Source organism: Lycorma delicatula, chromosome 3 (genome assembly GCF_047948215.1).
Source record: "Lycorma delicatula isolate Av1 chromosome 3, ASM4794821v1, whole genome shotgun sequence".
NCBI lineage: Eukaryota > Metazoa > Arthropoda > Insecta > Hemiptera > Fulgoridae > Lycorma > Lycorma delicatula.
The window spans coordinates 95,821,822-95,849,152 of NC_134457.1; the positions used below are offsets into that span (position 1 = coordinate 95,821,822).

The 27,331-nt window shown below is 28.7% G+C and overlaps 1 protein-coding gene across 2 annotated transcripts in view; it reads right to left on the minus strand.

The window, feature by feature from the left end:
* The window catches only part of LOC142321798 (phospholipase B1, membrane-associated-like), a 113,686-nt gene that overhangs the window by 84,421 nt on the left and 1,934 nt on the right, over nucleotides 1-27,331 (minus strand). The window contains exon 2 of one of the 2 annotated variants that reach the window (XM_075360196.1): nucleotides 19,800-19,937. In XM_075360196.1, the coding sequence (XP_075216311.1) occupies nucleotides 19,800-19,910 (111 nt within the window). In that variant the 5' untranslated portion in view covers nucleotides 19,911-19,937. Of the gene's footprint in view, nucleotides 1-1,740; nucleotides 1,903-19,799; nucleotides 19,938-27,331 lie in introns of those variants that run through there. The other variant, XM_075360198.1, reaches the window with a different exon arrangement.

The following is a 27,331-nucleotide window of genomic DNA, read 5'->3' on the forward strand; positions in this document are numbered from 1 at the left end:
TTCGAGTCCTTGTAAAGTCAGTTGCTTTTATATGGATTTGAATAATATACTGTGGATATCGGTATTCTTTGGTGGTTGGAAACGATTCAGACAAACCCTAGGTGGAGAGTAATTTTAATATCAGGCGATTTTATTTAAATATCAAATAAATTTTCTAATTATTTTTTAAATTAACTTTCATTTTCATCATAAAACTAATCTAAAAATACTTTCTGGTTATGAAATTTATTATTATAGTTGTTAAATATTTTAACCTAAGTGTTATCACATAATTTAAACTAATTTCACAAAAATTAGATAGAATCCAGGCCCGATAAACAATTCTCCAATTAAACTGAAAAATTTGACATTTTTCCAGTTGAAAAACTTTGAATAAAGATTTTCGACAATTTCTTTACCAAATATTACAATATTTCATCATCTCATTTTTCATCTTTACCGAGCTAATCGTATATAAGTTTAACAAGTTTAAGAAGGAAACTTTTGTAGCTCTTCAATATTAGTTGTTAAAATATTAGATCAACTTTTCAGTAATTAATTTTAAATCACTAAATAAATGAAAGAAAATATCAATAAAGAAAACGTAAAAACGAAAATTTTACTATGATTAATATAAACTTATAATTTAAAATAATAACTAATAAAAAAAGAGAAACAGTATCGATTAATTAATATCAACCTAAAGAGACCAAAAAAAATTGAGAACTTTATTTATTTTCTTTTTAAATAGGAAACAATCTCGATTCGGGAATATATAAGAACAGACTATGATGAAGATTCTTCAAAAAGTAACATTCGGACAAGGTATCCAAGGCGGATACAGGCAACAATGTTTGAAGCAACTCTTAACAATACTGAAACAGAAATTTATGCAGCAATAAGAAGAATGGCTTATAACAAGTCAGATGGACAGTTGCCAACCAGTTGAAAGGTTGGAGAATATGAAGAATAACAAATGAATTTCTTCATTAAAGGTAATGACATCTAATTGAATCTTAAATCGAATTTCTTATGAATCTATTCGTTCCTGGATTTCTTGAGTGACACTGAAAAATTCCGATCTTGTGATTAGGAAAGGTATTTGACTGCTGTTTTTGTTGTAGATAGGTAAATTATGAACCATCTCGCTTTGTGTAAGGAAAATGGAAATACCGTTATTTTCAATTCATTAAACCGTACTTTTCTAAGAAATGTTGTTTTTACTGATGGTGATTAAAACTTTTATTGCTGATGAAGCGATCTAGCACTATTACTCCTTCTAGCTGTCTTTTAATTAAAGCAAATTTACGATTTAAAATTAATATAAAGTTAGTTACGCCACAAAATAGTAAATAATCATAAAAAATTAATTATCATTTAAACCGAACATTATGGCTTTGTTTACGTTAGTAAAGCATTTATTTTAGTCTTATCTATAATTTCCCATAACACACAAAATAATTGTACTATCAATGAACAAATTACACTAAAATATATGTTATGCCAAACTAATCAAAGTTTTACTGTAATTTTGTTTTTTTTTATAATTAAATAAGATGTGACGCGCCCCACAATCAATTTTTTTTTCACAAAAATCATTGACTTAAAAGCTGATTTTTAAGAATTTTCTGAAAATCTTTAACGACCGGTTTAAATGAAAATGCAATAACTTATTTGAAACAAAACAATAATAAATCGATATAAAAATAGAAAATAAAATAATAAATGATAACTTAAAAAAATTATAATAAATAATCTTACCATAGTTTCATTAAAAATTATAAAATACAAAAAAAAAAATACGCGCACAATAATTATTTTAAGTTACATTAAAATGCAACGACTATGTAGACTAGTAGGTTGCGAACTTGAATCCGTCTATTCGTGGTCGACAACTTTGTTAGGACTGAAGAAAGAATGTGTGCTACCTATTACAAGGCAAGTAGAATATATACACAACCAAGAGTATCGTTTATTACTTATACTACTAACTAACCAGATCCTGCACCCTAGGATTATTTACTTCATAAGAAAATATTATCAGAAAATTAAATCTCTATAATAATTCGCCAAAATAACTATATGTGAGCACCCAAACGCGCACTTACATATACACACACATATTTATAAACCTAAAGGATACCAGTTTAAAACCACAACTATGTTGTTTATAATAAAAAACAGGAATAAAACATGCTGTGTCAAACTGTATTTAACTTTGTAAAAATAGCCCCATCATTTTTTTTCTTATTACCTATTCGGTAACAAAGTTAAAAAATAATTAAAAATTTTGATAATAAAAATTAAATTAGTAAAAAAATACTTACATTCTGCAAATAGAAAAAACGTATAAATCCAAGTTTGGTAAGCGTACTTTAATTGTACTGAATCCATAAAATACACCCCGAAGAAAATTCAAGGCAGTTGGTAGATTATATTTAATCAAATCTTTTCAGATGAAAAATTTCAGACCCTTAGTTATACATATGCACTATTAAATTTTAATCAGCTTACAATAATTTGTTTTTTTCAAAAGAATTACAAATGTATTATTAGAAGATCACCTCCAAATTTTATTTATATGCCTAAAATAAAAAAAAGTTCAAAAATAACTAAAAAATTAGATCCTGAAAAACAACTACGCATCAATTGGATACTTTTTTAAAAAAGATTTTGGTAAATATTTCACGAACACCTTAAATTTATTGTCACCTAAACTTCTATTGCATCACTGTTAAAAAAACAGGGGTATCAATTTATCAACATAAAAAATAATTATTATATGCATAATTTTGAAGAAAAAACAAAAGTAAGAAATCATATATGGATTTATTAAATTCAAAAAAAAAAGTTAAAAGAAGCAATGCAATAAATTTTTCTGAAATATTTTTTAATTTATTATCAAAAATTATAATTGTTTAAAAAAATACATTTCTCAAAAAAAAAAAAATAAATAAATCAAAATAAAAGTATTAAAAATAATAAATCTGCATTTAAAAAATTTCCACTAAAACAATCTTTTTTTATTTTTTATTTATTTAGAATAAGCCTTCTAAAAATCGACCCTCAAATTATAAATAAACATACTTCCAACAAATGACTGAACTTCATTTTTTTTTCAACCTGTTTTCAAAAGAAGAAATTTTAAAAAATATTAATTTTAAATTTAAGTGCAGACCTTTTTAAGAATTGATTTTACTCCTAAGGATATTATTTTCCTATCCATCTTATTTTGTTTTAGCACATTTCCATATCTTATTTGTATTATTCACTATTTTGAGAAGCCTATTTAAACACCAACGAATGAAAAAGAAACGGGTCGTAATAATTGCAGAGGAGAACCTGCATCGTGATAAAAATATGAAAATAATTGCAAAAAAGCCAAGTAAAGAAACGGAAAATAAGATTACCTAAGAATTTATGGAATAAGGGAATATTTACATATTTTATCTTACGTTTTCCAAGTAATTTTCTTGACTTTACGCTTGAAAATACTTTAAGTAACAGAATTACATTTAGTTGTTTTAAAATAAATCAATACTAAGAAATAATAATGGTAACAAAAAAAGAAGAAAATCCTCTACATAAACTTAGTATTTTTTAATCGTGTACTAAAATTATGTGGAAAATACTTACAATGAGATCACAAGAAAAACTTCCTGTACAATATTTCTTAAAAAAAAGGATCATTGAATTCCACTAGTTTAATGTCACGAACAAACATACAAGCTGACAGCTTTAAACATGTCTTATATTGTTATATCGATTGTTGTTTTATTTTATTTATCTTTTTTTTTAATTTTGATTGTTTTTTTTCTGAAATATTTAATTTTTTTGGTAATTGAAATTCCGTTTCATTTAATACATATTTAAAACCTATCTGATTGTGATATGTTTTATTTTCAACAAACTTCAAAAATCTTACATCTGTTTTTTTGTTTTCTGTGCACACTATACCATTTTACTCAGAATCAAATTCTCTACAAGTTTGGTTTAAAACTTATGTTTATTACCCATTCAACAAAGTTATTTTATGCCAAACATGTAATAGTGTATTTTTCGACCACAAAAATTTGGTTTTTTTCCCCAAATTGCTCAAAATATTAAAATACAGTTCTGTTTTTTCAAATTTTAGTTTTCGTTTCATACAAGTCCACTAAATTTACCCCTCAATTTGGATTTCGAGAAAAACAGTCTGGCTTAATTTTACTGAAGGAGCAGAAATCATAGCGAAATATTTCGTCAGCCGAGACTCTCTAACGAAGCGTTTCCAAACCTATGTTATACGTGTGAACTTTTTCTTTATTACGTGTGAACTTTTTATCTGTTTCATTCTTCATGTCTCATCAGTATATATACATATAAGAAGAATTTTATATTTATATATAATTTTATATATTTTATATATAGGAAGAATTTTAAAATACATAGATTTTAAAGTTATTTTAAAACAAGTAAATAACAAATTTAGAAGATAGAAACAAATTAAAAATATAAATGAACATTTATTAATAAATAATACCCTACCTTCATTAATAAGCTCATTAATAAGTTAAATTAATTTTAAAGAATAACCAAAAATTGGCTCCTTGGATTATCTGATGATTATTTGTTCAAAATTTAATGATTGCTACAGATAAGACTTTCAAAAATGTATAAGGAATGAAGTACAGATTAACTGGGAGAATTATAAATATTAAAACGAACGGATTAAATTCCATACTTCAATACTTTTTCTTTTAGAAATTTCTTACGCAGAATATTTTCTGGAAGGCAGTTAAAGCTTTTCGAGATGGTAAAGAAAAACTTCAACTAAAGGAGGCTGCTTTTACGCTAAATCAATCTTCCAGTACTTTAAATCTTTATAGGAATAATTATTTACACAAATAATACAAGAAAACTAACGCCCGATTACTGATACTTATTTTTTGTTTATGTTAGATGAGAAAGGAATATTTTAGGAAAATTATTTTATACCAAAAATTAAGAATGATGTAGAATAACTATGATTAACTAATAAATTATTTTATTTATAAATTTATTAACTTTAAATATACATTAAGAAGAAAGTAGATATCTCACTTATCTACTCATAAGATATTTACTCTCTTCTTAATCTATAGTTATGGTAAATTACAAAAATATAGTGTTTACAGTCGGTCATGTATAATCCGACCTTCTTTAGTCAGACCTCTAGTAATCCGACACTTTTCGTCTAACTTCTGAGGCAATCCGTGTAATGCCACTTCTTTTTTTACTTCCGACTTTTACGCACGCCGTGACAACTGATAAAACAGAGAAACGCCACGGTCGAGTGGTGAATATGTTATTTTAAGTGAGTAGGCCGTGTGGTAAAGTGGAATAGTCTTGTATTCCACGTACAAGAGATTTGTATAGTACTTGTACATTTGTAGACTTGTACAGTTCCGGAGTCTGCAGACAGTATTTAACTTCTTACTGTATCCTACTACACGTGTCAGTATCGCATGATCGTGTGCCGTGTTTAGTTGTGACATTCATTTTAACGTTTTCATTTTCCTTAAAGTGTCCAGTTTTCCGTATCTTAAACGGTATCCGAACTTCGTTGTTTTTAGTTTTGAAGATGTCGAAACCACAAAAATGCAAGCACATCACACTAAGTTTATTTCAAAAAGCAGAAATTCATTCTTCAAAATATTGACAAAGGTGAAACAACTGGTGACGTAGCTTCACTGTACGGAAATGGATTGGCAGCGATTTATAATGTGCGAAAAAATCGGGTAAAAATAAACAATTTGTAAACGATAATATCAGTGGTAAAAGTAATCAGAAAGACGTCAAGTTTGATCTCGCACAAGAATGGGAAAAAATTCCTACGAAAACAATAGTGTGGTCTCGGAAAAATCTGTGGCCAACTCATTCTCTATTACTTTTACATTTACAGAAAAAAACGCAAATATCCAGTGGAAAATGAACAATTACCATAGATCACGAAAGTGCTTTGAGTGTGTTTATGAAGTGGACTCCAGAAAATGAAGTGACAGCTGGTGATATTTTAACATTTAAACAATTCCGAGAAAGAAAATTAAAACTGCCCATTAAAGCAAAAAAAAACCAAAAAAAAAACAAAAATAAAATACCAGTACAAAAATAACATAAATATTGACCAGTATTTTTCTCTTAAATAATTAGTTGTGTAGTTGAGTAGGAAATTCTATACTGAGAGGTTGTGTGTATTTTGTCCTTCTCGTTCTTTAGTGTTTTATTCGGGTTTTTTGGTGTATTTCTTGATTTGGACGATCGGCAGCTGAAGGCAAACGTGTATATATAGTTTGAGTGAATTGGACAACGGACTACTTTTTTATTTAGATTTTTACGGTTTCAGCCTTAATACCCCAGGTATTAAGGTATACTTTTGAGCAACATTTCGCTCTGCGTGATCTATTAGGAAGACTTGATAAGAAGTGTAAACAAGGACTTTGAAATTTTTTCATTCTTCGATCAGGTGAGTGAATTGTGAATTATTCTAAGTCCCACCTGGTATATAGGGGGTACTTCCCATCCCAATAACTATTAATTATTTCCTCCTACAATCCCTTTTGGTTCTTTCCGTGACAGGTCATTCTCCAACCTTACCCACCCTAAAAAGCTTATATTTGATTTTTGGGAGGATACATTTTACTTCCTCCCCGACCCCCGCAAAAAATTTCGTGTGGGGGTGTCGTTGGATGCAAATTCCGACCCTGACCTGGATTTTAGTATCCTCGATGAGATCCAGTCATCCCCTTGAGAATGGAGAGAAGAAGATTGTTGCCGCTAGAAGAGGGCCAAAGACCTGGTACTTCTAGGCCGGCGAAAACACCCGGAGCTAAATTTAAAGGCAAGAAGGGGTCTAGAAGGGGGTCTTTATTAACTTTAAATATACATTAAGAAGAAAGTAGATATCTCACTTATCTACTCATAAGACATTTACTCTCTTCTTAATCTATAGTTATGGTAAATTACAAAAACATAGTGTTTACAGTCTGTCTGACATAGTGTTTATGTCTGTGTTTACATTTGTCTTTACAAATGTCATTTATAAAAAAATGACTGACTAGTTAGGATTGTTGATGCTTCATTTAAAACAGAATCTGGGAGCTGGGTTGGCCAGTCACATAGCTCATCACGAGAAGGAGCTAGTTAAAATCTTTAACGGGTTCAAGGACATTAGGGAGACCTCTCCTCCGATAAAAAAATTATCCAGGCCACCCAAACAGAGTGTCCTAGGGAGCTCGAAATAAGCGAGGCACTTCAAAAGAAGCTGACAGATGTGGGGTTGTCGACTCTTCTGGCCAAGAGGTGGCCGACAGAGATAATCTCGCAGGTGAGATTGATCAGGGAGCTCACAGGTGACGAATAGGACACAGTTTATTTTCATGATCTCGCTCAACAGAGCACGGCGGGGTCCCCCACCAGCAGGGCCAGTAAAATTAAGTCTGCAGATATCAAAATAGAGGATTAGGTAATCATGGGGAGGGATGATCCTGCAAGAAAAAAGCGTCGGCTCACTATCTTTTATGACTCGACACAGGGAGAGGTTAATACCCTTGTGGTAATATCGAGTTCCATTAAGAGGATTATCGATGAAACGGAGCTGCTAACATTTGTCACCCCCGCAGGCAAGTTTGGATTGATTATAAGGAACCTCATAGTATATGTCTTTCAATATATTTAAATAATTTTAAAAATCGAAAGAAAACTAATCATGTAGCTAAACAAAGTAAAAAAAAGATAAATAGAGTGATTCGAAATTTCAGGACATGTTCTACTGGTAAAAATACAGAAAAGGTTCATGTAAACAAAGGTAAGATTCATTAGCGAATTTCGGCTAACAAGAACGATTTAGTTAAGATTTCTGAACCTTCAGTAAAATGAAGTTAGACTTTAATTCTTGAGATCCAATTATGGAGTAAATTTAGTAGTTTTATATGAAATGTAACCTGAAAAATTTTAAAACAGTTCCAGAACTCTATTTTTAGTAATCTTTACGAAATCTGGAGTAAAAAATAAAAGATCGGGGTCGAAAAACACATTATTTTTTGTTAAGTGTAAAATAACTTTGTTAAATGGGTAATAAATATAAAGGTTTTAAACAAAACTATAGAGGATTTAATTCTGAGTAAAATAGTATAAATAAAGTTCCCAAAGCCAAACACAAATGTAAGAATTTTGAAAGTTTAAAAATAAACCCCATCAAAATCCGACAGATTACAACTAGGTATTAAATGAAAAACTTTTAAATATTCCAAAATATGAAATGTTTAAAAAATAACATATACAAACACAAAAAATAAAACCAACTTACTAAAAAATTAATTGTTGAAAATGTCCTCCGTCACAATGAATCAGCATTCTATCCGATGAATAATATTTTTCAATACAAAAAATAAATACTTTCGTATTTCAATAAGGTTGTTTTCTATTAGTTGTACCTCGTTAAGAATTCTTCTAACTCTTTTCTTGTATCTAGCAATGATTAAATCAGAATCAAATTATCTAAAAGGTTTTTTATTTAAATTTATGTGACTCTTACCCAGTTAACAAATTTATTTTACGCCAAACATAAAATAGCGATCCCAATTTTTTGTCTTTTACCCCCGGTTTCTCAAAAACTACTACAGTTCTGGGACTGTAGTAGTCCCAGAACTACTTCTGTTTCGTTTTTTTTTTTAATTATTTTTTAGGTCAAATTTCATATAATTACAGTCTGGTTTAATTTTACCGAAGGTGCAGAAATCAGGGCAAAATTTTTCGCCAGCCGACACTCACTGTCGGCGAAACGAAGGATTTCCAATCCTATACTTTTATGAATTATCTTCCTTACCTTCACCAGAAGAATGTGTTCTTAAAGTTTTTTTTATTCTTCGTGAAACAGTCTGTATAAAAATTGGAAAAAAGTTACGGATCGAATTGAGATGTAATTTTATTCCTATCAGTTAAAGTCAATATTCGGAGAAATCTCTCCCTTTCAATTTAAGCAGTTCTTTCCATTAGCTCATAAGAGCTAGTGCTCGTAAACTGTACAAATATAAGTATAGAATACTCACACAAATAAGCTACATTTCTTGAAATGGATAAATAAAAATAAATCATTACCCTATCTGCAGTTTCTAAAAAATCTTTGAATAAAGGTTAGGAAAGGTAAGTAAATAAAGGTATATCTTTATTCAGCTCAACATCATCTCCAATTTGACGGGCTAGACATGGTAATATATTTTTCCCAGTGAGAAAGGCAAAGTAAAATCACTTTACTCTAAACTTCTGCTAGTAACCACGATATGAGTTGATTATACGGCTTATGATAGATGACTGGTTATAATGCTATGTTATTTATTCAGACGAATAATAATAATAAACTAAAAGGTTTCAACGTAGTGATTTACTGTTCTGTAATATTATTACAGAACTTTAATATTACAGAATTAACTTTTATTTACACGACACCAAAAATCTTAAACTTTCGTTAATGAGCCACTCACGAAGATACGAATAATACTGATCTAGTAATACGAATAATAATGGGATTTTTACTCTATCCTAATATTTCATGTAATATTGTTACATTAACAATTAATGTTTTATTAATATTTGATGTTAATAAAAACTAATATTTCAGGAATTGTGTAACTGTTCACTTTATTAAAGAACTGGAGGATCGTATCTCACTTTCAAATGAAATAAATTTAAATGAAGCGTAGCAAAAATGTGTGTATGTAATTTAATAAGCGTACAAGGAAGTCATATGGTGTTCACATCAGATCTTTTCTATCTGTTACGGAAAAATAAAAAAGAAGTATAATTGAAATATATATATATATTTATAGTTTGAAATACATAAATGCTTGACAATTTAACATATTCAATTTTGAAAACAATTCTTAATTATTACATGTATCTACATTCACAACAGAAATGTCCCTCCCAAAAAATATGTTTTTAGAAATTATTGGTTTCTTTCGTCCATTTAATTTACCCTATCAATTATGAAGGTATAGTAAGTAATAAAAGTAAACGAAAAATTGCAGTTAAGATATTTTTTCTAAAATTTAAATATTTGGTGAGTGTTGTATTTTTCTTATAACCTTACTGATAAAAGGGATCGTAAAAGTTTAACAAACATTATTTCACAAATCCGTTAAAATAATGTTAAAAATTCTTAAAAAGACATAGTTTGGTTAGTTTATCTTACAAAACCAAAAATAAGATAAAGTGTAGAGAATATAGTTTTAAAGATATGAAAAACATTTTTTTTTTTTGTAAAATGAGTAATTTTTGAGATATTTGCAAAAAGTTTCATTTGACTCTGCCCCACCAAATCATCTGTACCTATTATCCAGTAATCTCCAGAATCTTAATAATGGAGAGTAAAAAATAGACTTGACAAAAAAAAAAAAACAACACCGGTACATTTCCTTATTTATTTGTTATTTCTATTTTACTAGAGGGCCTTAAATTCGTAACACAATACAGTGTTTTGTTTGAAATTATTTTTAAAATGAAAGAACTGGACATTTCAATACTTACAATTTTTTTTAGTGAAGATGAGTCAAAGAAATTGTAAGGTTAGAGGAACAATCAAAATGTTATCCTGCAAAATGTTTTGCAGGATATTACAAAGCAGCAGCAATAACAAATTTAATTTGATTGCTCAAATAGTTAAAGGATAGTCAAGAGTTAAAGGATAAACACACACATATATATATTTTTTAACTTACCAAAAGTTTCCGTTCAGTAAAACTAATACAATAATAATAACAATTAGTTCTTTTTAAATAAATAAGTACTTTTAATTTGCGTTAACTAGAGGAAATAAAAAATTCGTAAAATAAATTTCATAAAACCGTTTTGCGATACGACATTAAAATTTTACATATATCAACTCAAATATAAAAAAAAAAATAATAAGCCAAACGTTTTACACTTGTTTCATGATTACATAATAAGATGACAACAATATTGGTGTCTAGGATAACCCGAACTTGTATCAAATATTTCTGGTTATATACCAGGGTCAGTTCAGCTTTTTCTTCATTCAGTATGATTAAGGCAAAAAGTAAAATTCTAGTACAGTACTAATCATTAATTAGTTAATAAGCACGTAGTTGTAACTTATCAAAATAAACAGTATTATTACGTTTCATTTGAGAATGAATGAAATGAGACAAGTATAACATAAATATTCTGCAGTTACATTAATAGCCATTGAAATATACTAAAGGGATACATTCGTTCACCGCTTAGACTATCAGTAATTATCTGTTACTCACTACCTTTTCTCTTTAAAGAAAAAAAACTTAAGTCAGGGACGTAATTTATGGTTTGAGAATAGTATATTAAAATTAACTTTAATAATCGTAATTATTATTATCCACTATATTAAATAATATTAATTTTTTTTCTAAAAAAAGTAATAAAAAAGCATATAATTTTAATTTCTAATGCAAAAATATTAATTAAAATAAAAATACCTTTTACGTCAATTTCCGGCGTAGTGTTAATATTATTTATACATAAATGAGATGATAACTGTTCTTTGATATTGAAAGTTCCAGCTTCAAATCGAAATAAAAGAATGAATTATTATGTACAACAATTGCATAGTTTTTTAATGGGAAAATTACCGCTTAAATTTTCACTTTACTTTGACAGTCCCATAAACGTACAAATAAAATCAGCTCTTATAAAACACAACAGACAATGAAAAATAAGCATATTGATAAAGATAAGAAAAATAACGCAAAAATACAAGGTGAAGAGACTGTTACTGAGTATGATTTACGCTGTCTGCATTTTTTCTTTTCATCATTGTGTTTTGATCAAAGTAATAAAAAGGAATGATTAGAAACGATGTAAAGGTAATGAATATAAGCTAAGGTTCTCTTGAACGCAGGAAACAGATTACTTATTTAACTTTTCGTTTTCCAACTAATTTTCTAAATTTTTGCATAAAATTATTTTTACAAGAAAAATACATGTTGTGAAAATGCTGCTTTATATCAGAATACTTATGGCAATATCATTAAGCTATTTAAGCAAATATATAAAAAAAACTGAAAAAACGCTTTCAAATTTTCAATGCAGATAAAGTATTTTCTCTTTAGAAACTCTTCTGCTAAAGTTAAATAGGAAAAACGTACACGAGAAAAACTTTTCAATACGATTAAAAATCTATTGAAATCGACCCATTTCCATAAGGCTTCAATACTATACTAAAAAAATCAAGGGTCAAGTTGAGAAACTCCTTTTGCTAAGTCGGATATTTTAATTTAGTTAATATACTGTAACTCTGATAACATCTTTAGTCGTACATCTTTGATCAATCTGATACATCTTCAATCTGATTACATCTTTGATTATTTATCAGTATTAATTATCTTTCAGGCAATTACGTTTTTCATAAGATATTCTAATTTCTGAAAAAAAAATCCGGCTCATTTATTATTATACAATAAAAAACCTCAAAGAATTGCACAGATTTCTAGGCAAAGTCAGAAAGCTACAAAGAACTTTGCCCTCGAGAAACTAGTATTGAGGAGGAAAATTAAGTGAAACTTTCAAAGAGTATAATTATGCACGTAAAGAATTATGTAACAAAATTATTCTACTCTGAGTAAAATTCTGAGAAACCACTATGATCATACCTCTTCATTCCCTTTACCGTTTTGAAACGAAAAGTAAACGACATCAATTACCAATATTTATAAACCAGTTTTTACAATTTCATAAAAAACAGCTAATCCGTCTTTTTTTCCTGTTTAGCCTCCGGGAATCACCGTCAGGTATTACTTCAGAGGATGAATGAAGATGATACCTATAAGTGTTAGTGAAATGTAGTCTTGTATAATCTCAGGTGGATCTTTTTTGAGTTGTGTGGTTAATTGTAAATCAACCAACAAAGAACATCAGCATCCGCGATCTAGTATTCAAATCCGTATAAAAGTAACAGCCTTTACTAGGATTTGAACTTGGAACTTTCGACTTCGAAATCAGCTGATTTGCGAAGCTCGTTCACCACTAGACCAACCCGGTGGATTAGCTAATCCAGTCTAAAAACATTAAACAAACAATAATTTTTTTTTTCATTTACCTTATATATACGTTGAAATCTGTTCAACTAGTGAACAAAATAGAAATAGCAACCCCCTCACAGCCCAATGAGATGAAAATAATATTTTTGTCATGTAAATGAGGTGTAGCAAACGGTATATAACGAAAAAAAATTAAAAATAAGGCTTATTATGACCCACAAAAAATGAAATTACTTAACTACATAACCGAAATGACATACTAATGTAATGGAATCATCTATTAGTACAAGAATGTGACTTCAATTCCAAAATGTGACTTCCATTTGCCACCCTTTTATGGAGATTTTAATAAGACTAATCCTCTTTAATCCAAATTAAATTGCATCAAAATACCGAAAAAATCGTGCAAAGTTTCATCCAAATCTGTTCATCCAGTCAGTAGTTATCAAGCAACAAAAAAAACAGTTCTAACATGACTGTTAATTCGAGAGGATTTTTTTGTGCGTTTCACACGTGTCAAGTGGAAGTTAAAAAATAGTCAAGCAAGGTTCATTCTTTAGTTTTCTCAAGACAAATTTCGACAATCAAATTAAATTACATAAATTAGAAATACATAGATTCTTCATTAATTCTTTACATTCATGCATACATAAATTTTTATATACATTCTTCCGGAATTTTTCAATATAATCTTTATTTTAATTATATTTCTTTGTTAGAAAAACTGATCATGAAACATCAAGCTCTGGAAAAACTCAGACATGAAAAATTTGAGCCGATTATCATACTTTCCCTTTTATTGTAAACAATATAGCCGGAAAGGTAATAATAAAAATAGTAATTAAAAACAACGATTATTTATTACTAAGGAGACTGAGATTTAAATAAAATAATATAATAATTATAGCCAACTTCGTGAGCGAAATAAGTTTAGTTTTTCTTCACTTTTTTGAAGGTAAATCTCAGTAATGAAATGATAGTGCATAATTTAAGGAAAGTAATTTGGGAATAAAATAGACCAGTCACAGTTTTGTCGCTGTTACAAAAAATCTGATGTGGACATCACATGACTTCCTTGAACGCCTATTAAATTACATGCACACATTTTTTCTGCACTTCATTTAAATTTATTTCATTTGAAAGTGAGATACGATTCTCCAATAAAGTGGACAGTTAGACAATTGCATTGTGGTGGACACCATAACACATCACATTTTTGTTGCACGGTCCGTAACAGCATTTTATATTAATTTATATATTACTTTTGTTTCACGTCGCACAAGTAGTTATGTGTGAGAACGTCGTAACCATACACGCATCGGTTCGACTCCGACATATATTGATTAATAATAATTATTAACCTCTATAAACATTTTTCTGTTAAAATGAAAAGTACATAAAATTTTATTTCATTAATAACTTCTAATATTTTTTTTCATTTTTTTAATATTTTTTTATTGTTATTGAATTATTATTCATCGTATTTTTTTTATAATCGGAGGTTAATAATTTATTAATAAATCAATATATTTAAATGAAAAAAAGTTAAAAAAAAGGAAATGAAGTCTGATTCGAACCGATGTGCCCTTGTAAGATCAAAATTTTCATTAATTAAAATTTTATTTGGCTATAACTCTGGAACAACTGAAAATAAGTACCGCTTATGATATACCGTTGAAAAGCTCTCAACTCTCAATGAGGGCTTATTACTGCAGTTAAGAAAAAGTCCATAATCCAAATTGTTTTCTTTTTGGACACCTTCGGTTCAGTCAATTACAATCAAAAGGGGAGGTACACAACTAGATTTTACAACAGTCCTAAATCCAAAATTTTAAAACCCTACGGATAATCCTCTTTTAGGTATGCGAGATACGTACATATATACAAACGTACGTACAAACGTCATACCGAAACTAGTCAAAATGGATATTTCCGTTGAAATCTAGTAACCAAAATTTTTCGCGATCACAATAAACCCCTTACTTCGTACAGGTAAGTAGAAATGGAAAAATGTATTGATTGTAAAATGCTAAAAGTTAATAAATAAATATTTATTATGATCAGAACATAAACTAGATCATGTCAATATAAGATAAATTATATCTATAAAAAACTTCTTTAGACCGGCTTTTCGTTATTGTATTTTGTATAATTTTTAAGCAAGAAATATACAAAACATAAATCAATCAGAAAACTAAAAGAATTATAATCCTTTTTTCATTTAAATAAAAATATATTTCTGTTGAAAATTAAATTATTATAACCGTAATTTGATGAAATAATTAAAAATAACCAGCAGTCCCTAATCACAAGTGTGAAGTTTAAACTCACTTACCATTGTGACTCACTGCGTAAGCGCGTATGAAAAATACACAAAGTCAATATATCCTCACTACACTACTACAGCATATCTAAATTTCAATACAATTTATCTGGTAGTTTTGGAAATTCTCATAAAAGGAATTACATTTTAAGTGAGTGGTATTTAAAACGTAACGAAATTTCAATTTCATCCCCCAATCCCACCGTACGGCCGAAAGTAATACCATATTTTCTTCGTTAAGTCGGTAAACAAAATGATAAGATAAAAAATAGATGGCATTAAATTCCATGTTAAACAAATTAAATACAGGCAATCAAATTTTACATAGAAAATTATAATAAAACAATTCATAATTCAGAAGCTACTATTGAAAATTATTTTGAGTACACATTTATGTAAACCTTGAACTGAATGCAAGTAAATCAAGTTTTTTTTTTTCTTAAATTAGTTCTACTAAAAAATCCACAGCAGAGTAATATTTTTTTTTGTAGATGAAAACTTTTTAATTGTATTTTAAATAAATTGATGGAAAGACTTTCAGCAATTTATTAAAAATCATTAAGGAAGGATAATAAAGCCCTCACTTAAGCTGCAGTATTTTGTTTATTTATATGAAAACAGATGTCGTTTTGTTTGGTGTAGATGGATATTATTTTTTAAGAATAAGTGGCAATGCCTTTTATCAGAGATTACATATTCAGAAATATATACACAAGGATAAGAGTATTTAATTTTCTAAATATTGGTATACACAATTCATGCTTATGAGTGCTAATAATGATATGACAGCCAAGTTTTTTATTTTATAAACTCTTTCTGACTTTTTGAGGGAGCCCCAAGATATGATATTGTACTTTATACGGAAATATATTTAGACTTAATAAATATTTAATAATGCATGACAAGCTTAGGTTTTTATAAAGGCACTTCAGAACAAAACAGTACACTCTGATTTTTTCCAAAAATAGTAAGTAGTAAATGATAATATAGTGAAAAAACTTTGAGAATTCTAGGTGTCAGTAAAATAAATACGAGTATACACATCTACAAATTCTTAGAGAAAACTTGTTATCCTTCATTCCTTATTTGTCTGCTGTTGAATTTTTATTGTTTATATTCTAGTTATTTTCCTTTATATGAATGATTTTCACAACATTTTGGTTAATAAAAATTACTCTATTTTGTATAATTTTTTTTTATACAGACATGCAAGACTCATATCCTATACGGGTGCAGTGGTTACATCTAGAAATGTAGCAGTCCTTCAGAGTCTTGGTTGGACTGGTACCTTACTTTGGTTGTATGAGCAACCATTACATTGAAGAATTTGTGATTTATTCTGGAGGAAGATTTACAAATACATCCACTGGAAATCTCTATATACGTGACAATTCAACTGATTCTTATTCACGGTTTTATTGCCAAGCAGCAAATACTGCAACTGGAGAACGTCGTATTAGTCAATCTGCTAAAATTATTATAATGGGTATGCATTCTAATTTTCAGTGTTTCATATCATCTGATTTATTCAATGAATAGCATCCTCACCCCAGTTTTGCCCGCACTATATGCATACAGAACTTAAACAAATTAGAAAAAGTTTAGTAATTATGAATTAACAGTACAAGTAATTAGAATTTTAGTAATTATGTATGAGCTGATGCTCTCTGAGTTACCGCTATTACAAATTCTAAATAAAATAGATTTCAATTCTAAAATAGATAAAATTAGTTTTTACTTAAATTATGAATATAATATAAATTGGTCTTTTTTAGATAATGATTAAATTTAGTAAATTACATAATAACTGTCTGAAGAAGTCGATATTGGACATAGACAATGATCGACATAGGCAATATCTATCTGTAGAGACAACGACATCAAATTTAGTAGAAGAAATTCTAGGTTATTTATGATTTATTTAGTATTGAGCTTGATGAGGCTTGAACTGTGTTAAATAGTCTGAGGATAATACGAAAGCTACAGTTAAAACTTAGTAATGATTGGTTCAGTAGTTTTAGCAGTTACTGGAAACAAATGAAAAAGATGTTATCTCTTTATAAAGTAAGATAAATGTTCATATTTAATTACATAATAAAATGTTAATTATTAAAATTTACCTTAAAACCACAAATGGCCCAATATATTTTAATTATTTTTATACTTGTTTACAGATTTCTATCCAGAAAAAATATTAATTGAATTTCATCTAAATGTTTAGAAAATTTTAATTAGAAACATTTCAAAACCTTTGAAATGCTAAATTGCTAAATTGTCTAAGTTGCAATAAGATTATAAAGTGATGGTCATGAAAGAAAAAAAATTCAGCAATACAGTGTCCATTTATTAAAACCTCAATAACTCATTATTGATTATATCAGAACAAAACTGAAGTTTGAACTTTATCTTTAATCTTTTACCTTTTATATACATTCTAAAATGTTTAAGAATATTATATACAATATATTACTTTTTACACTACATGTACATGCTATACAGAATATGATCTAGTCAGTGAATGAAAATTTTGCCTCAGAAAAATGAGCTGTTATTTAATTTTTAGTTTTAAAAACTATAAAAATCATTATTACTAGTCTTTCAAAACAACTGCTTTCAAAAAGGAAAGGACTCTAGTCATAAGGAATGAATTTTACAAAAAAATTATTTAATTTTGACAAAATATAACCTAATCTACACAAGTTTAATTTTTGTAGACATTTTTAAAAAGTATGATACTTATTGACTATTTGAGTTCTACTTAAAAATAATGGCAAGTAATGAAATACCATTTTTTTGCTTGCATAAGCAAAAAATAGCTAAATAAATATAAAAATCAAAGTTGTCTTGAATATTTAAATAATTTTCATAGGAGGAGGGAGGGTTACTTCCACAGTCCCATCGTAGCAGTAAACAATAATGTGATTAAAAATATAGCAATCAAGTTTTTCAGACATCTGACATTAGATTTAAAGAAAAATAATGATTAAATTGTATTTCTCTAAAAAACTATATATGTTTTTAAAAATATTCTCTTAAAACAGTATGAAACATATGCAACAGGCAAAGGTTTCATTTGGAGTTTTTAAGATGCTATAAGGCATATTAATAATATAGTATTAAATTGATGTACAATATGCAATAATACAAATTTTCCTATATCAGAACATTTTTTTAACTTTTCCTAGTATGACTGTAATGCTGCATAAAAAAAGGTAATTTTATATATGATTCATTTTTCTTTATGATTATAATTAATGGGAATTATACTAAAAATAGAAAAGATTGTTAGTTCTCTTACTGTAGGGATTTAGCTGGACAATCATCCAGGTGTAGAACAGTGGAGTGTTTGTGTGTTATATATATTTCATTTCATCACACATCTAATATCAAGTATGCAAACAAACTCCACATTCGAATTTAAGAACTGTGCTAAGATTACTATTAACATACAAGTACTGTACATCTGTAAATTATCAGTGTCAATCCACATTTTAATTACTGCACGTCCCTTTTTTGAGAGCAGATTCATCTTAGAAGGCTAAAGTTCAGGCAAAACCATACCTTATATATTTAGTAAAATGAAATTTTGCCGAAATCAGTAACTTTTTTTTTAAAGTTTATTTCTTATCAATTAACTACAAGTTTTTATTGTAATACAGTTCTAAATTTAAAGTAATATAATGATTAGGAATGGAAAGAGTTCAGTGTTGCTATTTTCTGAAATACATAAATAGGTTGTTTTCAATGTGGGAAATAACTGGTTAAAAAGTTGCAGTTTCTTTTTTAAATTACAACTATAGAGCACTTATATAAACTAACAAATTATGAAATGGCTAAACTTATTTATAACATTAGTTAACAATTAATAATTATTCGATTACATACATTTAAAGTATTAGTCTTAAATTCTGTTAAACATAAAATGCACTATTTTAGATTGTAACAACATTTTAAATTGTTTTACTATTTTCAAACACATACTTCACATTCAGAACCATAGAGTGTATTTTGACATTATTAGAATAATTAATTATTCAATAAAAAAATTTAATGTATTCGTTAAAATAATAAATAAGATATTTTTTAACAAACTTCATTCTTTTGGAGTAAATTTTAAAAAAATATGTACTTTTTTTATTTCTTCTTAACTTAATAGTTATTATTATATTTTATTTATTTTTGCAACATTACCAATTTCATGAATTTTGTTAATAAATCAGAACTGATGTACAACAATGAATGTTAAAGTAATTATTCAGATGAAAATTCGGCTTTGTAGTTTATTAACTACTTTTTCTTTAGTGTAATATTATTCAATGCATATAGATCATTACCTGAAAGGCTGTAGGTTAGTATTACTCTTTTAACAAACAAAAATCTTGACAACTTGACAAATTCATGTTTGTTTTATCATGAATCTGATGTATTATTTTTTATTATGATCTTACCTGCCGATCTTGAAACACTATTACTTTAGAAACTCCGCGGCACAGTAGTAGCACTTCAGCATTTATCCAGAAATACAGGCTCAAATCCTGGTTAGGCATGACATTTTTCATACTCTCCAAATCTCCATCTTCATATTCCTACATACAAACTTCTTTGTAAACTTCTGTGGTGAATTAAATCATCAGACAAAAAAAAGTACTATATTTTTATTTTCTTCTAGAAACTATCCCTTAATACAAAGATTTTATTTTAGTCTTTACTGTTATAAATGTAAACACTATTATAAATGAAAATATCATAAACAATAATTTGATTAAGAATTTTTACCAGCTAGAAAATTTAACATTTAATAGTAGTTATCTGTTTAATAAATACATTGTCATAATAAACTTGGTCACATAGTAGAAAATCTGATTTCACAAACTCAGGATAGATAAGTACCAAATTTAAGCAGTTGTATGTATAATCAGCATTCTCAATATGATTACGCATTGTTTATTAAATTTAATTGCTTTTAACCGACAATAAGGCTGATAATTACTTTTTTTCTCTTCTACTCAAAAATTAGTGGGACTGACAGTTTTCTATTCAAAGCCAATTTTTTAATTCCTTACAATGTTTTCCTCCTTCACTTCATCCATAATAATAATTTGCTGAAGCTGATCAAAGTACTTGTTCAGTAGATGAATCAGAAAAAGGTGAAAAGTAAAGATTTTCCAACAGAAACTTTTTATTTCCAGATTTTAGTATTTCTACCCATACAACCTCAGAAATCACTCCAGATCAGTCTTCTGATAGCTGTGATATCTTTATTTATTACAATCATCGAGCCACCATCAAATAATAGTAACAATGAAAGTCTTTTAATATATTAATCTTAAATAATTATATTTAAGTCTCTAATATTCTAGGATTTAATTAATCTTTTCAACTTCCTTTTAGAATAAAACAATTTATTTTATTGCAAGTTTGTTGTTAGTACTAATGTAAAACTAATTCACAATTGTGAACTGCTATTCAGAGGACCAAGCGCCCATAAAGTTTATTATAAAAGTATATTTTCTGTATTAAAACAAAACATTGAATTCTTTACTTTGAAATAAAATATTAACCCCATCATAATAATGACAGATTTAACCAGTGCATATGTTTTAAAATTAATTTCATAAGAAAACCAATAACCGCTTGAAAATGGCAAATATGACAAAATCATTGCTCCAAAAATTATAAAAATAAATCACAAAGGAAAAGTGTACTTAAGTATACAATTAATTAATACTAATTAACACACAATTACTACTAATTGTGTAATAATTAACATTAATAATCAGTTGGATTTTCCTTTAATATTACGTTACATAATGTTAATTATGAAATGAAAATAGATAAACCCACTGAAACTGACTGAAGAATGAAATGAGATCTCCCTCGATTTATTAATACAATAAAAATCTGTCTGTAGTTAGCAACAAACTCATCAATGAAGAAAAAAGCAACTAGTAAAATCTAACTAAATCCCATGTCTCAGAAATTGTCATCATAAATCCAGATAATAATAATGAATAAAAGCTTATTTTGCAAAAAACAGAACACGAAACAAAATATTTTACACTTGTATATAGGAAACAAATAAATAAATAATGTAAATCCGTATTAACATTACATTAAATACCACCAATTTTATCTCTAAACGGCTGGATTCTTTGCCCAGAAATAACTGTTATCTAGTTAATAACAACTGGCTAATCTAACCTGGGAATCTTAATTTTAACTCTATATAATGGTCATGAAACATTTTCATTAAGCCAAATTAAAAAAAAAAAAAAACAGTATGTTGATGAACTTTCCCAGAATTTGCATTGATTTTAAAAATTGACTGCCCCAACCAGAAAAAAAAGATCTTGTAAACATTTTCCATGCTGATTTGTTAAAATAACTTTAAAAAAATATTGTAACTAATATCGTGCGCTGAAGGAATATAATTTATAATCCCCAGGTACTATAAAATTAAATATTAACCAAAATGACCATATTTTTCTATTTTAACAAAAAATAACATTTTGCTCTTTAAATTAAAAAAATTATGTAATAATTTACTATCATCTCTATGATAAAGATTGATAACAATTGCCAACTCATTAAAATCACCGGGCTGGTCTAGTGGTTGAACTCGTTATCGCAAATTAGCTGATTTCAAAGGCAAGAGTTCTAAAGTTCAAATCCTAGTAAAGGCAGTTACTTTTATAGAGATCTGAATCCTTGATCGTGGATACCGGTGTTCTTTGCCCGGTTGGGTTTCAATTAACCCACAAATCTCAGGAATTGTCGACCTGAGGCTGTACAAGACTACACTTCATTTACATTCATACATATTGGACTCCTTCATTCTCTGAAGTAATACCTTACGGTGGTTCCAGAGACTAAACAGAAAAAGAAAGAAAGAGTTGAAACAGTAAAAATAATATAGTAGTATGTAATATTAAGTATGTATGTAGTATTAAGTTCATTAGTTCAGTTTAGTAATTTTCTTGAATCCAACCAATTTCCAAATATCACCTAAATCTTGTTGAATCAATCCCCCAGGGCAAATACTCCCTCAGAAAATTTCATTATTGGATGTTAAACCTCATCAGAGATATAAAGATAGACAGATGTCAGCAAGTAAGTACTATTGTATGTCTTTTAACCTTGCATCCTGTTGGTCAAGTATAAGATACCAAAGAGTTTTTAAATTCTTGATAATTTAAAGTGATGTGAGAAACTGTCACTTGGCGCTCACAGCAGTTTAAGTCAAAGACCTTTACTACTGAGTAACCACTGAATAGATTCAACGTTCGCATGATGAGAATAGGGCGTGTGTAAAGAATGTCTGGATAAGTGATATTCAGCTACAATGGCCGCGTTGTAATCTTTTCATGTGGTGTAGTTATTTTATTTAATCTGGGTACTTTTTTTTTTTTGTACTTTTACATGATATGTACTTAACATCATGTTGTCTTAGAAAAAAGAAGAGTTTTATTCTTATTTGAGGAAGCTTCGAGTGGTGGAGTTCCGATGATGAAGAAGTTGACCACATTTCAGAGCGGAGTGCAATAGTTAAATGGAACAAATATTACATGCTAATGAAGAGAAGGAAGATGAGAATTAAGTCAAATAGTAATCAATAAAGATTTTTTATACTGGGAAAGATGATATTGTTCAGATTCATTTGTTTTCTTGTCCTCATGGTTAATGTAAACATCTCCTGTCATCTTATTTCTTTTTATTTGTTAATGAACCAGCTGATCTTAATTATTGTTAGAATTAATTATATGAATTTCCTTTCTTTTAAGATGTATTAGCAACAACATCACTAAATCTTTATTGTTCTAGCCAAACATATTTAATACATATTTAAAATGTGAATAAATGTGAAATTTATATGAACATAAATTATTAAAACTCATTGCAATGTTTAATTAATGAAGTGAAAGTAAATAATGGGGATGGTTATTAGTAATTGGTTATGCGGCGTTACTTAATGCATACAGTTTACACAACCAACGAATTGCTCCGCGGCTGAAATTATTGTACAGACATAACTAAATGGTCTTTAAACCCTCATTGAATCAACATTCGTACAAGATCAGCAAATTTAGTAACCAATAAATCTGTTGTTAAGACAGCTGCCCTTATCCTAACACATAGCTAGAATGAATACGTTTTATCAACAATGATATATGATGCGGCAAATACTTTGCCACATTAATGTCAAAATAAAGTCAAGCAAAGTAGTTACCATGAACCTTCCCGAGCTTATTGAAGGAAATTACCATGGATGAATTACTGACTTTTCAGATTGATCTACTTAAGTGAATTAAATCATTCCAATGGCCAGAATTTGAGTGACTTGTAGTGAACCAATAGAACTTTTTTAGAATGACTGGAAATTTTTAGAATGACTGTCTTTGTAACGCTTATATTTTTTTTTAAAGTTTTGTAAAGCTTATATTGTTTAACAGATTTGTGTAGGATTCAATAATGCATCAACATGTGAAGAGACAAAAAGCTTGATATTCTTGCTCCTACACATAAATTTGTTCAAATTTTGATCAATCTGTTTGTGTGGTTCAAATTCAACATTGAGTATCTTATATTCGACAAGAGATTTGAAGCACTCTGCAGATTTGTTTTTGTCAGTATATACTAAATAAACCTGCCAAGTAAGGTATCAAAATATATGCTATGGTGACAAAAGTTTTCAACCTATGATATATAATAAAAACAAAATGCCATTTATATATATAAAATTAATCATAAACCGTTTATAACATAATATAGAATTAATCATAAACTATTTATATTATAAACCATTTATGACATATAATAAAATCGATATATCATTTTCAAAGGTAAACAACCTAATGTGTTTCTTTTATGGAACTACAAAGTTTTTGATATACTCAACAGACTATGCACCCATTTTCGAAAACTTATCGAAACATTACTTTTAATGACTGGTTCATAAGGATTTTCCTCCGTTACACATCTAGTAAATAATCACAAATTAATTCTTTGAAGAAGCTACAAAAATATTAAAAAAAATTCTGCTTCAATTTACACACGAGGAAAATTTTTATAAGTAGTACTCAGTTTGCTTTCCAAAAACATCGAACGTGCTGTTTTTATTTCATTATCACTAAAGTATTAACCTATCAAGTGACAAGCTAAAACCAGACATTGTAACAAGGGACATAGTCGATGTACCCAGAGCAACATACAACATTTTCAGTAACACTAAACGCTGCCCAATAACCGTATTTTATGCAGCGATAAACTTTACTGCTATAAAAGCCACGAAAATAATAATTAAAAAACAAAACAAAAAATAAACAAGATTTATAAAAAAAACTTGGTCTAGCGATGTTTGAACGACACTTTAATGTGAAAAAATCCCTTTCGGCACGCCGGAAGACGGAGGTAGATTTCACCGGTGCTAAGTAGAGGATAAAAAAGATTTCCACTTTAAAGCTAAGAAAAACTTCAAATTTACTCTATATGACAATGGTTGCATGTGAAAAATGTTTCACATGTTTAGCATACGACAGGCCCCATCTTCTTTAAATTCCAGTAACATTTTGGTCATTCCTTGCCATAAGGGTTAGTTATATGAAAAATTGTTTCAGACAAAAGTTGTAGGTAATGTATAGAGAACTAACGACCACTTTAAACCGATTCGATACTGTGCCTATTAAGGGAAATTTTCACCCCCTGGGCCAATGGTTGGTGATATCAAAGCTTTCTTATGAAATCTACCTAAAAAAGATAACTTTCCTTTAGAAAGCAACGTAAGCGTATTCACAAGCAAATGTAAGAAACATATTTTCTTAATGGAACTTCCAAAGTATATAGAAGATGTAAAGACTGCACTTCTACCAGAGATAATTAGACAAAACAAGCTGTAACAAGCCCATCTATATGCAGCATATTGTGTGGGCCGGAATTGTATTGATCTCACTAGTAATTAATTTAATGTTCACAAAAATTAATTATTTAATTTTTTTTCAATTACTTTATGTTGAAGCTACAAATAATGAACATTTTGTTAAAGAAGCTTATAATTTTTGATTTGACTTTGAAGTGCAAGTTACGTTCTAAAAGAGTAGTTTGTTTAGAAAAAGTTGCTATTAGTTTTTATTTCACTGATTAAAATGACATTCTATAATACACGAGTATGTTATTTTCACAAATTATATTCTTATTACACATTTATTAAGAAACGTAAACCAAAACTCATTACATACTTCCTAAATCATACATGGGTATTATACCGGCCACAGCAATCATGCTGTTTTTAGTCGTCACCACAACGTCGGGTTAAGGCTACGGACACACGAGCGTTTTTTCATGCTGTAAATGCAGCTTCTTTTCACGCAGCTTGAAAATCCATAAACAGTTGGCTACACGTGCGTGTTTTATAAATGCTAACTCGGTCGTTTGTTTGTGCTCTCCAATACAACATGAATCCATTTTCAATAAATAAAAATGTTGTTAATACGTTAAGTGCCTTATTAACTGTTCGCCTACGACATCGTCGACGTCAAAGAATGTACTGGGTACATCCTATTCTAAGTGACCGATAAGTAAAGAGAATATTTAATCTTCTACACTGTAAGCTGAAAGAAAGAATACCCAGACAAGTTTTTTGAGTATTATAAATCTTTATTTGAAACATTATTATCTGAGGTTGAAGATGAAATTAGAAAAAGTGATACTGTAATGGGGGACTGTACAAGTGCAGAAGAAAAGCTAGCACTAACTTAACACTAAGGTTAGTGTTAATTTTTTACAACGCAGTTTATTTTTCATAAAATTACAATTATCAGTTAATTTTAAGAAAGAACAACACTGAATCGTCATCTTCTTCATAAAACTGTTTATCTGCTGTTGATGGTGCCCTCGATGTGGCCGATGACGAGACAAGATGCTGTTATCAGGGGATGGAGTTGACAAATTACGATTCGGGTATAGCTGTACGTCTGAATAAGTTGGATTTGAAACTGAAGCTTGTCACTTGGCTTCATCTTTTTTATATGTGGCAACTGTGACATCAGAAACATTTCATCTGGATACTGCATTACTTTTGTGGATTGTTGTTCTAAATTTGCCTTAGGACATTGAGAATAAAAGGATCTGACTTTCGTTTGGTATGCATGAACATAGCCCAGCAACAATAGCTGGTTCTTCAGTTCTTACTGCTGGTGCTTCACTTGCTTCAGTATTTATCATTCCACGATCAGTATTCACGTTTCCCAAAGTCCTTTAAAAAAACAACATTCAAATAACCACCAAATAATTAAAATACATCCAAAAATTTAAGAAAGAAATTTTTTTTAGAATACTAATTAAACATTATATTCGTTCTGTACAAAATGAGGAGACAAAACACTTACAATCAGTTTTGGAAGTTATGAAAGGAAAGTAAATGAGATAGCTGTGAAAGATTGGAAGGTAATCCAGTGATCAAAAGGGTGAATTTCCTTCATTGCTTGGGGAAATTGATGGCAAACATATAAGAATTATAAAACTGTGGGGTTCAGGTAGCTAATATTTTAACTACAGGTTTTTTGTATTTGTTGATTGAACTACAGGCTGTAGTTGATTCTAACTATTATTTCTGATATATTGAAGTAGGATCTTTTGATCACGAAGGAGACTGAAAAATATTGAAAACAACTAAGCTAGGTAAAAAGATTTACCAACAAACTTTAAACTTGACTCAGCCTGTACCTTTGCTTAACGATCCGTTTGGATAACCAATTCTCAAAATTTTTGTAGCTGAAGAAGCTTTTGCTATGTGTGAAAGACCGTATCCTGCAAGGGAACTGACTTGACAACAAAGAGTTTAAAACTATAGGCTGTCCAGAGCACGGCGTTGCGTTGAATGTGGATTTTGCACATTAGCAAATAAACGGCGCATTCTTCATCGACCAATGGATGTTAGCATTGATCTCGGCGACATTATCCAAGCATGATGTGTGCTTCACAATTT